Raw genomic sequence first — 14,584 nt, 5'->3', positions numbered from 1 at the left:
TTGGCTGCATCTCTCTGAAGGTCCTGTTAGTTGCAGTGAGCGTGGGAGGAGAATGGAAATATTAAAAAGCAGTGGGACAGGCTCAGGTCTTTGATGGATAGAGTCCCCATGACTTCATTGGACTTTGGCTGTGCCTAGTATGAGGTCATCTTCTTCTTCAGCATGCAGGTGTCATTCACGACTGAATAAAGTTTTCATGATGGAAGCACTCAAAATTAAGTCCAAACTCTAGAGTAACCCCAGTTTCTAATTCAAAAAAGTGGCTCTACTGTCTAGCCTCTTTTACAGGGCCTTGAGCCCTTATGTATCTGTATATGCCACAAAATACATTTGCTTATATATCAAGAAATTGGTCAAGCCTGTATTATAATGTTTAAACAAGTTTTCCATTTAACAAAAATTGCTAGAATGAGTTTATAATTGTGAAGAAGCCATAGGAATTAGCTACCCAAGTCTTATTGATTTCAAATGATGGTTATTTTTTTGATCTCTAGGATCCTTTTGACTGTTTTTTTTCTCAGTTTTAAAAAATCGTAACTTACTTTCTTGTTGCCATGCAGGTGTTTCATCAAGAGCCCATGCATTTTTAGTGACTACTATTTAAAAAAGCAAGTGAAGAGAGAAATTAAAGGAACAATCTTCTTGAGCCTTTTGTGTCTAGCCAAGGATTTGACAGTTTTCAAAAAAGTCTGGGCTGAAAGGTACAAAGCTGCCTTGGATGTATGAGATCTGATCATCCAAATCCCCTGGGATACTTCTGAAGTCTCATCCTTTGTTGTTATGTATCAGTGTATAAACAAATCAGTGTAAACACAGCAGACAAGTCCAATGAGAATTTCTGTAGAAATGTCAGTAATGTTGCCAAGGTGTTGATGACCATTAGGAAAAGTAGTCTGTCATAAATCTCTATGTATTTACATAATTTGAATGCTCCTCTGGACCAGAATCCATGTGGTCTAAGCTGTTTGCATGTGACTTTGAGCACATCAAGATGTTAGTCTTTGTTCTCGGGTTAGCCCTTCTTGTGCTTAGGTGACAGAGTAGGGCAGTCATCTTCCAGGGCCTTCCATGTTATCTCTAATGTTAGCTTAAGTTAGCAGTCCCTAAGAAAAATTTACAGATTTACTCTTCTGGGAGACTTTACCTCCTAAGTCCGAAGCTGTTTGTAAAGCATTTTTCTTGATGTATGTGCACAGCATTGTTTCAGCTTTCTAATCACTGACCAGCTGGCTTGTTAGTGAATAGAGCTGTGGGCCCCTTGCCACATTTCATGTGAGGTCTTGGCTGGGTGGCCAAGCAGGCAGCCTGCAGCCAGTGTCAAAGCAATTCAAGAGGTATTGGCACAGCAGTGTCCCCATTAATTTCTGCTTGTCACATGCTGTCATGCAAGTTACACCAGAGAGGAAATGACCGTTAAAAAAAAAAAGTATGCCTGTGGCACTTGGTCCCCTCCAGACGTTATCCCCGAGGTTAAACAAGTGGATACAATTAGCTGCTATCCACAGACAGCTGCAGGGATGGAGAAGTCAAGATCTGGGCGCCACAGCAACGTGTCTTTCCTGTTAGCAAGGAGTGTTGTCTGTCAACATATGCCATATTTTAACCCTTCATGGAGTTTGAGTAAATTAGAGAGGTATTACGACCAGCAGTGTCAGGAAGGTGCTGGTGAAGAGCTATACTGCTGCTTGACCAGCATTCTTCTTTAGGGGAAGGGGTTGGTCTGTTGATGCCATTCCTTGTAAGGAGTGGTGTGAGAGGCACTGGAGGAGAATCCACTCATCAGTGATTGATAATTTACTGTAGTTTGTAGATTCTGGCAGGGAAGGAGATAGTGATTTCTGTGAACTCCTCTCAGAAGCATACTGAAGTAGTTAAGGGGAGTCACGTCCAGCTTTGTAGATTTTCTGGGTGGACTGATTTATCTAATTACATCAGGAGAACTTCCACAAGGATTGCAATAAGTGATGATCAGCTTAGGAGGTCCCAAAATACAGATGGGGAATGCAGAAACAAAGACTGTGAAGAGGAAGTGGTAATGATATCCCACAACGAGAGAAGGAAATATATACCATTAGGAGCAATCAAAAATCTTTTTTAAAAACTGAAAGTACTAAGCTCTACTAAGAGGTGATAGAGATAGGGGTGTATGCACAGTGCTCCAGAACAGATTGAGTTAGTCAAGTTAGTCAAGTTTAAGTCTGGATTTTACCTCAGAAGAGGCTCACAACATCAGTTGAAGGAAGAATGTGACTTGTCCTTTTGAGAAACATGATTACTAAAGATGCTGGAATTATATGAAAAGTGCGTTCCAGAATTCAAACTGCAGCTCTGCCCCAGCTATCCAGCTGGACCTGCTGTGATGCTTAGATACCAAATTTGGGCTGTTGTCAGTCTCTAGACTGTGCTAGAAGGGGCTTCAGAGCCAATGCGTACAAATCACAGGTACTAAGTCATTTGTGTGGAACTTACCAATTGGGTGAAGCAGTTAAGAGTTTGGGGGATTTCTTGGTTCATTTTACTCCTCATCTCGTTTTTAGATGGTATGAGGACTAAAAGAACTGAGTGTGTAGGAACTTGTCAAACCAGGAAGCTCTGTGAGTAACAGCTGTCTCAATACAGTTATAAAAAGCTTGTATTAAAAGAAAGGAAGTTTCCCAGAAATTATTTGGGGATATACAAAACTGTGATGATATCATCCAGAGAAACAGGAAAAAATCTGGGTTTTTTGCTTATCTTGTCTCAGATCCATAAATTCTGTTAATAACTGTGCCTTCTGTTGGTTTTTCTACAGAGCACAAAGAGTGGAAAGGTTTGAGCAGTGAAAAAGACTATTAATCACAAAGTCACATTTACCTGCTATAAAATTTTCACATGCAGGAGAGGTCTTGCTAACAGTGCCACATTTGCCAATTTCTGTCAGGTTGTTAAAATAAGTTTCCCCTCTGTTCTCATTGAATTTGCATGTATTTTATCTTAAAAACACCAGTAGCCAGAGAGGAGATACTGTAAGTTGCATTTGCATGTTTGGTAATTCCACTTTGATAGGAATTTTTGGTGCACTGACTGACTGAACATAAGTAAGTAGGACAATAATTATATAGGTTTCCTTTCAGTTGTGCATATTCTTCTCATCAAATATAAAAAATAGCAGAGGAAAAAGTAAAACTTGAAAGATCTGTATTGCAAAATGACTCGATGGATGTTGAACTATAAAATTAGAAAATTATGTGGAAAGACTTATATATACTTAAATAGAATGCATCCACGTGTGTGCCCAGGCACATGCATTTACATAGGTGTCCCATAGATGTTAAGTAGACGTGTCATATTTGGTCTTTGGTTCACAGGTACTGAGTTCAGCGTGGAAATCTGGCACTATTAAGATAGTGGTAAAACAGACATGTACTTAGACTGAAACTTTTAATGAGCACTAAAATATTAATCCAGGTCCCCTTAAGGAGGGCAGACAGAAGGTTCCTCAGAGCAGTTCCTTGAACACAATCAAGTGCATCTCTTGTCATAATCTAGTCTTAATTATGTTGCCTTTGCTACTGGTGAGCTCTGGTGTTTGAGGAGTGCTTGGAGCACTTCAAAATATGCTTCAGGTTCTTCTGCAGCGGTGCAAATTCAGTGGTTCTTTTCTAACTCAGAAGGGTCAGTTGACAGAGGGACTAGAACATGTTAAACCTGCTGTGGTGGCTATGAATTGAATTCAGTCTACGCACAGGACTACGACCATGAAGGAAAATAGTGCCTCAGTATACTGAAAGCTATGATATATATACATAAAATTCAATCATATGACAATGCAATAGTATTGTTAAGCCTGAGAGTTTTTCAAAGCGTTTTTTTCCATGGACCTCTGTAATTTAGTTAAAATTTTGCATTTTTCCTAAATTTTGTGCACAGTTGTGGTACTTTCGCCTGAGACTGACGTATAATGTTCATGATACACAGGCAGGTCTGTGCATAATAGTGACATTTGCCAGTTTTACTAGTCTGGCTGTGAACTAATTGACTGATTATTGTATTTCACAGTAATTTAAAGGACTTTCTAATCGTGGTTATCTTGCTACTTCCAATAGCAACCAAAATAGTCTTCAAAACAGTGTTTTAGAGTCTCTACCCATTCAGGTATTGTATCTTTTAAATTGCTACACAAGCAGTTCTAGCCATTAAAAAAAAAAACAAAACAACAAAAAACCAGGAAACCAACAAAACAAAAAACAAGACAACTTAGCTATATTCGTTTCGGTGTTTATTGCAGTGGTCTACCATAGATAGCATTGCCTTTAATGGGATTATTCAAAACATTAAAATGCATGTATACATACATGCATATTTTTGTGAGTGTGTGTGTCCATAGGGTTATTCATCCTAACAATTGGATAATCCAGAGTCCCTTGCATGATCTGTGCTTTCTTTCTTACAAAAGTCATTTAAAATAGATTAGAGACTGTTTATCAGAATATATTTTAAAATAGCTTTTAATCTACTCTGAGTGTATTAAAGTATCTTTGATATGATTAAAATAATTTTGCAATTCAGAGGTAATTGCACCAGTATTTTACTTCGTATTTAAAAATATATATAATTGTTAATTTTTTTCCAATAGATTGTTTACTTTTAGGGTATCAACATACAAAACTCCGACAAATATTAGACCAATTCCTTGCATGTGCTTGGCAGATATTAATAATGCACTAAATGAATTGGCTGTATTTTGCTCTGCACAGCATTTTACTCTATGATCAGAAAACGAATGTTTTATCTTGTATAGTAAGGTTGATTAATATGGCTGAGTGGATCATTTGAATGTATTGTTTTCTTATCAAAACAATCAACATATTTAAATTGAACATGCTGTGAAGTTCACATTGTCTTGGTACTCTGTAGTTCATTGACAGGAATATCACAGCAGTCTTCTCTTATGAGGAATGACCCTTAACCCTGTGAATACTTTTGTGGAAAGCAACAGAACTACTCTGAGATAAACTATTGCCCAATGTAAGGAAAATTAAGAGCTCTATATCCTGTATATTGAATTGGATCATGGATGACTCCTGAGAAGCTGTAGTGTGGTTAGGAGAAGGCAGAGAGCACAGCCTTCTCCTCCCCTTTCTGAATGCCCTGCAGGGAGACTGAGCAGAATAGCTTTCTCCTGAGAGAAGGAACAGGGCACAAAGGCAGGGATCTTCTGTCTGCTCTTACTGCGTCCCAGCCACTGCACCCAGACAGCTGCATGGAGAGGAGCATCCTGCAGCTCCGCAGACAGTGGCAGATTGCGTGTCTGCCCCCACCATCACAGTCATGGCATTCTAGATAGGCTGGTGTGATGGGTTCCCAGCGCAGTGTGAGGACAAGAGTTAAAAAAGAAAATCACTGCATTTAACAGGGAATCACTACGTTATTGCTAATGCCTTTGGGATTCAGTGTAACAACATTAATCATGTCTTTTGTTATTCATGGATCTGTAGTGTGTAATTCCTCAGGAATGCCATTGTTTTTTTGGCATTAATTAATGTTGACTGTTTGTTACAAAGCATAACCATAGAAGTGCTGTAATTATTCTGCTTCAAAAATGGGCCCCAGAGAATGTGACAACTCTTTAAACTTTCATTCCATCATGTTTAAAATCACTCTTTAAATTGAAAGCATTGTGATTGTCGAGGGTTCTGTATAATCCTGTAGGATATGAAGGAAGCCTCATCCTGCTCCTCTTTTGCTCAGAGAAGGTCCTGTTTCAGTGAGAGGCAGTGAGCCTTTTCATCAGACTGCCTTGACTGATTCATTACACATTGCTGTCTAAAACTCATCTCCTTTGTTTACACTTGTGGTCGCCTTTTACGCAAACACTCCTACAGGAAATGTTCAGGATGAGTATCCCAACACCTGCCACCCAAAATAGGGACATTGCATTCTGCTCAGCAAAAGGAGAAAAATGAGTTACAGATAGGCAGAAACTCTGGGTGAAGGATGCAGGTTGTTGTGCAGCTGCATGAGATACTCCATAGAAAAGTAGGAGAAACCTTAGAAGATTTCAAAGGATTGTTGTGCTTTACAAAATGTTAGCACAGAAATTGAGCAGGAAGAGGAAAATAGGCAGGTAGAAAAAATGAAAAAAAGCCATACAAAGCATGTGTTAGTATAAATTTAGGGTCTGTTATAGCTGACAAGGCTCTGTACTGCTTTGCTTTTATTTGGTATTAGGAAGTCCTATCACCATAACAAAGAGCAATCTGGTTAAAGGTTTTTCTTCATGTAGTAGCCAATGGAGGAAGAGTTTGAGCTTCACATAACAAACAGCCAGTCATAAGTGTATGTTACCTTGAGGTGCATGTGTCCTCTGAAGTCATATTACTTTGGTGTTTTCCTTCAGGTTGCATCTTACTGTGTTTACCAAGACAAAATGTAGCATTCGTGCCTTTACCACGGTTGTGGGTTAGCCTGGCCCAGCAGTCAAACTTCCACCCAGGAGCGTACTCACTTCCCCCATCTCAGCTACAGAAAGTAGAGAAGAATAAGAAGCAAGAAAGCTCATAGTCTGAGAAAAGAGAGATTGCTTACCAGTCACATCATAGGCAAAATAGACTCATCTTGGAGAAAATCAGCTTAGTTTAATACCAGTCAAGATAGATATTTAATTGCTAATTCAGGTGGTGGTGAAAAAAGGCAGATGTTCAAATAACACCTTCCCCTGTCTTTTTGCAGGCTACACATCACTTCTGACTGTCCTCACCCCAAGCAGTACAGGAGAATGGGGTGTGAGGGGTTGTGATCAGTCCATAGCAGCTCCTCTCTCCTGCTCCTTCCTCCCCACACTTTCTGCCTGCTCCAACCTAGGTCCTTTCCACAGGCTGCAGTTTCCTCAGGAATATCTACCTGCTCTAATGTAGGTCCTACACAGGCTGCAGTGTGGATATCTGCCCACCATGGAGTACCTCCTCTTTCTCCTCTTACTTTTCTTCCTCCTCCTCCTCTCACCTTGGTGTTTCCTGTGCTGTTTCTCACTCCTTTTGTTCCCTTTTCCTCTTTTCCTCCATCTTTTTCTTCCCTTTCTTAATTATGTTTTCACAGAAGCACCACTGTCCTGGCTGACAGGCCCAGCCATACACTGCAGTGGATCTGTCAGAGCTGGCCAGAGCTGAGTGTGTCTGGCAGGAGACAGCCCGTGGTCTCCCCTGACAGAGGCCCCTGCAAGTCCCGGCTGCTGGTGCCCAGGCACTAACACCACAACCAACTCCACAGTTTCTTTTTTCTTTGAGTAGATATTTGAATGTTTTGTCGAAAGCCATGCCATCCTCTTTTGGATTAGGCAGGTAGAGTCCTCCTCCAGAGAATCTGGCTGGTCTTAAACAAGTAGTAAGTTACTGCAGATAATTCACAGGTATTTTCTTTGGAAGTCAAGAAGGTTGGTGACTCTTAAAGGATCAGAGTGGTATTTGAAAGCCAATGGCTTGGAAGGGATTTATGGATCAGACGCTGGAGGAGGATTAAGAGGGGTCAGTGAAGGATAGAGTCAAGAGGGGATAGGACGAGGTGGAGATAGAAGTCTGTAGGAAGTCAGGGCTTTCTGCTCCTGCTGCCCCTGAGTGGGGAAGTGTGTGCTGTGAAGCTCCCTTTGGCAAAGGCAGCAGCAGCTGCTGAGCCTCGCCCAAGCCTAGCCCCATCCTCCTTGATGCTAGAGGAAGAATGTGCAGAACGTACTTCTGTGTATTATTGAGATGCATGACATAATACGGTGCTGCTTGAAAAGTTCATCGTAATTTGGTCCTGACTTCGCTGCTGATAAATTCAGTAAATATCAGACTGAGCAATCATTGTCAATACCATATATGGTGGAACAGGCAAAGATGCAGCATATCCATAACAAATTTTGCTCCTGTTTCCATTATGAGGCTTTTACAAAAATTAAAGCTACATATTTGCCTCTAAAGAAAGTGTGTTTGTTTGTTGCATCCCAAAATAGCTCAGTTTTCCAGTTACAGATAAATATTTTAGATTTCTGCATAGACTGCATTGAAAATGTAGCCTGAAAAGGAAGAAATTGTAAAACCATGATTGTCTGAACATAACCACAGTGGGATAATGTACATATCTTCAACTTGAGCAACAGCAACCATCATAGGTTTTGTAATATTAGAGCATGACAGAACTCTGTAGTCTGAAACAACAGGCACATTCTGTGTCTTGTGTTTGTAAACATGCACTATCCAAAGAACATCTGATAGACGTCAGTAGAGGTTTGATCATGACTCATTAGAGCTTGTTCCATTAATCTCCTAAGGCATGAAACTTCTTGTTTGTGGAATAGAATTGATCAGTTTTCAATTAACTTTTGAAATATGATTTTATCTGTAATTCCGAAGTGCAGTATGCCTATCTACCACAGAAAATTTCTCAGTGAAAAGCAGACATGGAAAAAACTAATCCTTGAGGCACATGAAGACTGTCTTGTAGTTATTTCTAGATCATAGTAATTGAGATAATACTGGGTATTCATCACTAACAAAAATGGATCCATTTCCGTCAGATGAGTGGAATTATCCTGATTTAATTAGGTAGTGATCTGGCTTGTGCATGTTTGCGGCCTTTATCCAATTTGCTAGCAAAGGTTAGTATCTTCTGGTGTTAGTTACAGTGTCAAAGAAAGCACACAGCCCAGACTGAATCTATGTTTCTTACAAGTGGCTGACCAAGAGAATGAAGTCATTTCTCAAATGTGAGGCCTAATGGTTTTTGACTAGGCATGTGTACAGCACAAAATTAATCATTCATTATGGATAAAAAAACAATTTAAAAACTCTCTCTTTTGTTTGCTTTGGTATTGAAAATCCATTTGTGCAAATAAGTATCAAATTCTAGCCTGTACTATTTGGGACTCTATTTAAAATGCATAATAATAAGCCCATGTCATGATTTTGGCTTCTGCTCTTTTCCTAAGTTGCTGAGAATTTAAAAACAGGACAAAAGTGAATCAAAAATACCAAATAGTCTTTTTACATCCAAGCACCCTTCTTTACACACATGAATCTCCGGGCTGTTCTTCCAACATAATTTTAAACTGAAATCTGTTCATACCTGTAATAGTAAGTAATAAACATAATCAACAGTCCAAAATGAATACTAGGGAATAGCCTATATGAACTAAGTCTGGATTTCCTGGAAGAGAAAATGCAGCATTTTTTCCCCCTCAGTTTTTCTTCTTCTTTCTAACACCTTTTAAATTTACAGTTTCCTGGTACACTTTTCTGCAGCACATCTCATTTTTTCTGTGTGAAAAGAACTTCTGTAAATTATATTCATCTCTTGAGTCCTATGAAGGGAGGGAAAGATATACCACTTTCCATTTTTAAATATTTTCTCCTTTTACCTGTGCCTGGAAGAAGACTGCTTGCAACTTGCTATGAACAGAGCAGAAGTGTGTTTACTGTGCTTGAGGAAGAAAGTCGAAACAAAACCAGCATCAGTTATAGGAAAAAATATTCTTGATATGTTTGGTAACTGCAGGAATGAGTTTACATACTTGACAAATGAGTAGGGTGCATAAATGTCACCAAAAAGGGACTTGCCAGGGTCTACTGACTAATCCTTCAGTTCTTTAAATGATTTTTTAATTTGATGTTATGTCTACCTGGAATAAAAAAGAAAAAATAGGCCCAAATTCAATTAAACAATTAAGTTCATACTTAAAATAACCATTCACTTCAGTGTTCTTGGTGTGTTCTTCACATCTACAAGACTGATCCAGACTGTTGAATTTTGATATAAGTTATAATGACAGGGAGTGAGCAGATAGGACATGTATTAATTCTGCTGATGAATGAAACCCACAGAGCTGTAGTCCCGATTCTTACACAAATTTCTGAACTGCAAAGGAAAATAACATAAATATAAGAGGATTAAATACACTTTGTATATTTGTTTTAAAGATGTAATCTGTATTATACCAGTTATCGAAATGATCAGATCTCAATTTTTTCTGGGGAAGCAAAGGAAATAAAAGGCATTAGCTAACAGGAAATCGGTTTCTCGGTTTACCACCATCCTTCAGAGGTGATAATAATTAAATCCTGTCACAGCATCCATAGCTCCATTGTAGAATCTCCATCATCAGAGTCTTCAAATAAAAACTTTTATTTATTTATGAGCAGGCTATATACAGAGGTGGCCATCTTTTTATCAGAGGTCAGGTTAGACCTTCCAACCTTAATATCTATATATTTTATAACATTTTCTGTAAAAATGATCAGGGAACATTACGGGAAAATAATAATTTTGTATTAAATGATACAGCAATGTCTGTAAAGTGTCCCTTCAAAATGCATCCAACTAAAGCGGTATTATCAAGTTGAATGTTTTGAGCTATTTTTAAATGCATTTTCAGATATAATTCCTTTTAATAGTGCCTTGAATATTTACTTGAAACATGCCCAAGTCCATAGAGAAGAACAAAAGCAACCAACTTCAATTTATCCTTCTTCCCTTTTCTCGTATTTCATGCCACGCCCTCTCCAAGATCATATTGGTTGCTAATAACAGGATTGGCAGACACCCTGCTACATGGCTTATGGAAAGGGCATATGTCACCAGCAAACATAGAACTGAAGTTTCATGAACTCAAGTCAAGTGCATACAGAAAATAAACTTTATCTGGTTTGTTTCTTTCCTGTTGCAGCATCTTTTTGTAACTGCCTGTTTTGCAAATATAATTCTCAGGTTGACATTATAATTCTAATTTGGAATTCAGGGGATTTCTAGTATTTGGTTTTGAGTCTGTTGGTTCATTCTTTTCACATTACTAAGATTAATGTGAAAACATGAGTATAGATCAAATAGTTTCTTCAGCTGTGGAAATGTCATGGAAGATTGTATCACTATAACAAAACAGAAAGAAAAACGAGAAGTGTTAGTTATTATTATTACACTAATTTAGTGCTAAACTTTCATCTAAAGATAGTTTCTGTACTATTCAGTAAATTCTGTACAAGAGGTTTTGCCAAGTGAACTTTTTCCCTCTATAACATTAAATCCTGGGAAGTTTGTCATTTAAACGGTTTTTCTGATTGAAACAGATCTTTGTGCCTGTTGAAATGAGTGATAAAATTTCACTTCACTGGGGCAGGACAAAGCATAAACTAGGGAGATGGAAAGTGGTGTGTGGTTTAAAGTTAAAAAAAAAGTTACTATGTATTTTTTTTACTTGAACAGCATTCTTTTAAAGTTGTCCTGGGATTTACAGACATACTTTTGCTATTTCTTTTAAGTATATTGACTAATCTTTGTACTTCTGTCAAGCAGCTTCAGTTCAACTAGAAACAATACACTAAGGATACCTGTTCAAGTCTGTTGGTTGTAACAACATCCTGTCCATTTTATATTATTAGTTGGTTTTATCTCCTGTGCACATATTTAAGTTGATATTTAGTAAATTTGTTTTGCAGATTATGACAAGGAGTTTGCTTGTCTGCCTGGCACTTCCTCTTGATAATTGTGTATTAATTTCTTCTTTATATGTAGGATATGATGCTTCAGTTGTTTCGGGGACTGGATTTTCTGCATTCGCATCGTGTGGTGCATCGGGACCTGAAACCTCAAAATATCCTTGTAACGAGCAATGGGCAGATAAAGTTAGCTGACTTTGGCCTTGCAAGAATCTACAGTTTTCAAATGGCTCTTACCTCAGTGGTAAGTTCTCAAGGCTTTTTTTTTCTTTCAACCTAGAAGAGTGAACCATCTCTACAACTGAAGTTACTTGTGTCTCTGAAAACAATTACTTTCCAGCCAGGATTGAAGTTGTGGTTATGTTGTACAAGTAATCGATTACTGATTATTGGCTCTAAATTAAATCATGACTGATTAGTGAAGGATAGGTATGTGCTAGTTTTCTGAAACTCCGTCAGTCAAGCTTCTGTAGTGATACTGACTTCTTGTGTACATTAAGTCAGACAGGTAGGGTTGAAGTTTCTGATCCCGAGGTATCTTGCCCAAAAAAAACCCTAGAGATACTTGTGAAAATGCTGCACTGTCATGCTCTGATTTTCCACCTCTGTGAATATGGATTCAGTGCTTCCTTCCATATGTTACTGAATGATTCCAAATAGGGCTGTGCTAGAGGAAGCTCAAGTGGACCTGGCAGCCAAAATCACAGCTATTTCCCAAGCTAGCTGTTCAAGAGCACCCCCAGCATCACTAGGACCCCTGCCACTATTGCCCCTCTCCCAGCAGTTCTCCTGGTTGTCCTTGGCTCAGACTCTGTGAGCTCTGTGAGCTCACTCACAGAAGGTCGAGCCCTCTCCTGCATTAATGCTGGAGATGCCCTGCTAGCTCCTCGCTTTTTGACCCCATTTCCATATTTGCTTGCCCTGCCCCCCAGTCAGTTGCTGTTAGGTTGGGACGGCATCTCTGAAGCATGTTGAAGAGCAGCCATGCTGTGTGCATGTTTGGTATCATTTAGGTTTGTTGCCTGCTCATGATTTTTTTTTGCTTCCATTTTCTATTCTGAGTATGACAACTGCCATGACAGTATCACTTATGATAACAACAGAAAATGGAGAACTGCTAAGAAAAGAAACTGAAAGGATGCCCTTTGCATTTTACATCATATTGTAGAAGTGAGCTTGGCTAATGTTGATAAAAAGCAATTTATTCTTATTATTAGTTACTGCAGGGGTCTTCCCATTGTTATGGGATGCAACTATGGACACCTGGCTTCAGTGTGAATGAAGGCAGGAAGCAACAGAAAATTGTATTATCATTTTGCTAAGCATAGGAAAGTGTCCTTGTCATATAAAGCATATGTAAACCTGTGTTTTGGGACTAGGTTTTTTCATTGCCTGTAGGATTTAGTCTAATTCAAAGCTGAAGGAATCTGTTTGCTGAGATCAAAGAAGACTGAGCATGTAGTACCTCACAACAGAGCTTCGAAAAAAACGAGAGAAAGGTTCTTCCTGAATTGCAGTAATTTTTTGTTTCCCAGTTACCAGTAGCAGCTTCAATTGATCCATAAAATTATTTAAGCTAAAATTGCAGAATATTGTAAGTTTTCCGGCAGGATGTTTTTGAAAAGTTCTTCATATAATAAGGAAAAAATATCTACAGAACTGAGCAGGAGTTTGCCCATGATCATGTAGCCTTCATAGGAAGGAAGGTCAAAAGAAATAGAGTGCACCTACCATGGCAAAAGACCTGCTTGTAAGAGAACATTGCCAGGATTACTTTCTAAAGGATGTACATGTGCTCAAGTATCCAGTACTTACATGCTTTAAATCATGTTTTAAAACCCATTAGCTAGTACCCTTGGCGTTGCTGTGAACAAGAGTTGTTCAGACTAAAGGATTATCTCCATGAAAATTTGTACTGTGTTCACATAAGCATTCCGGTATCATTGCAGCTATGGTAAAGAATATTAAAATAATTGAATCATTCAGTGACAAAGGATAATCAAGTATTCAAAACCATTGGCCATGGCTTTTTTAAGTTAAAAATTCATTGCTTTTAACACATTTAGTGTTTAGCACCTTCAAAATAAACTTTTGTCTGGCTATGTAGAAACTTATAGGGGAGTGTTGCTTAGAATGTGATAAATGTGGAGTGGTTTTAAATGTCAGTCTTCATTGCTTCTACAGACTGAGTGATGGTCAGAAACTTCTAAATGTGTATTAGGCATCAATTTTTCTTTTCTGATTTTAACTTTTACCTTTGTCTAGCTGTTTGGGTGTGCAAATTCTTCTTTTTTTTTACCCTCCAATGAAACTCAGTACAGAAAACAAAACTAAAAAAAAACCCAACAAACCAAAACTCCCAAATTCCTGGTTTTTAAACTTGAAGACATTCTTGATTTTATCATTCCTAAAATAGTGTAAATTGTAGTTATTCACCAGGAAGTGAGTAAACTTTCATTGACTACAGCAAGACCAGTTTTGTCTTGAACTGTTTGAAAAAAAACATAGCATTATAAAAGACAGAATATATCTACACATATACCAGCTAATAAAATCCTATCTTGCAAGGATTTGCTTCGGAGTGTATTGAAAAGTGATAGTGCAGACAGCCTAGTGATAAAAGGCCCATTGCATGTTCTATAATTGTGATTGATAAAAGGGCTCTGCAGTGTTTCCTTCAGAAGAGAAGCTTACTGCAAGATAAACTACAAGAATCATCTTTTGAAGTATCAGATCATTCCCAAGATGCATCCTCATTCATTACTCACAAAGAAACGCTTCAGATGGGAAAAAAGAGCTTGCCATGAAAGTAATCCAGTAAAAACTGATCCAGCCCAAGTGCTCTGGGTGCTGCAAATGGTAACTTCAAAGCAGTCTCTCTCTAACAGCCAGTTATTTACACAATGCTAAAGAATCCTTCTGACAGACTGGTTGTCCAGGCATATTGCTGTCATTTAAAGAAACCTCTTGATATTTCTATCAATGAATGAATAAAAGATTCAAACAAATGCTACGCAGGCTTGGGGGGGCAGGGTGGAGATCACTGCTCCCAGCTGTGTTCAGACTGCGAACTGATATGGGTCTGAAATAACAGCAACTAGAAAGAATGAGGTCGGGTGGGGGTATCTCAGATGGTGGGT

General features: G+C 38.5%; 1 protein-coding gene across 4 annotated transcripts in view; it reads left to right on the top strand.

The window, feature by feature from the left end:
• The window catches only part of CDK6 (cyclin dependent kinase 6), a 134,209-nt gene that overhangs the window by 45,619 nt on the left and 74,006 nt on the right, over positions 1 to 14,584 (top strand). For all 4 annotated transcript variants that reach the window (XM_027684691.1, XM_027684692.1, XM_027684693.1 and 1 more), the window contains exon 4: positions 11,521 to 11,688. In XM_027684691.1, the coding sequence (XP_027540492.1) occupies positions 11,521 to 11,688 (168 nt within the window). The remainder of the gene's footprint in view (positions 1 to 11,520; positions 11,689 to 14,584) is intronic.

Source organism: Neopelma chrysocephalum, unplaced genomic scaffold (genome assembly GCF_003984885.1).
Source record: "Neopelma chrysocephalum unplaced genomic scaffold, ASM398488v2 Primary Assembly neopelma1_67, whole genome shotgun sequence".
Lineage (NCBI taxonomy): Eukaryota > Metazoa > Chordata > Aves > Passeriformes > Pipridae > Neopelma > Neopelma chrysocephalum.
This window is presented reverse-complemented; position numbering and strand designations above follow the sequence as displayed.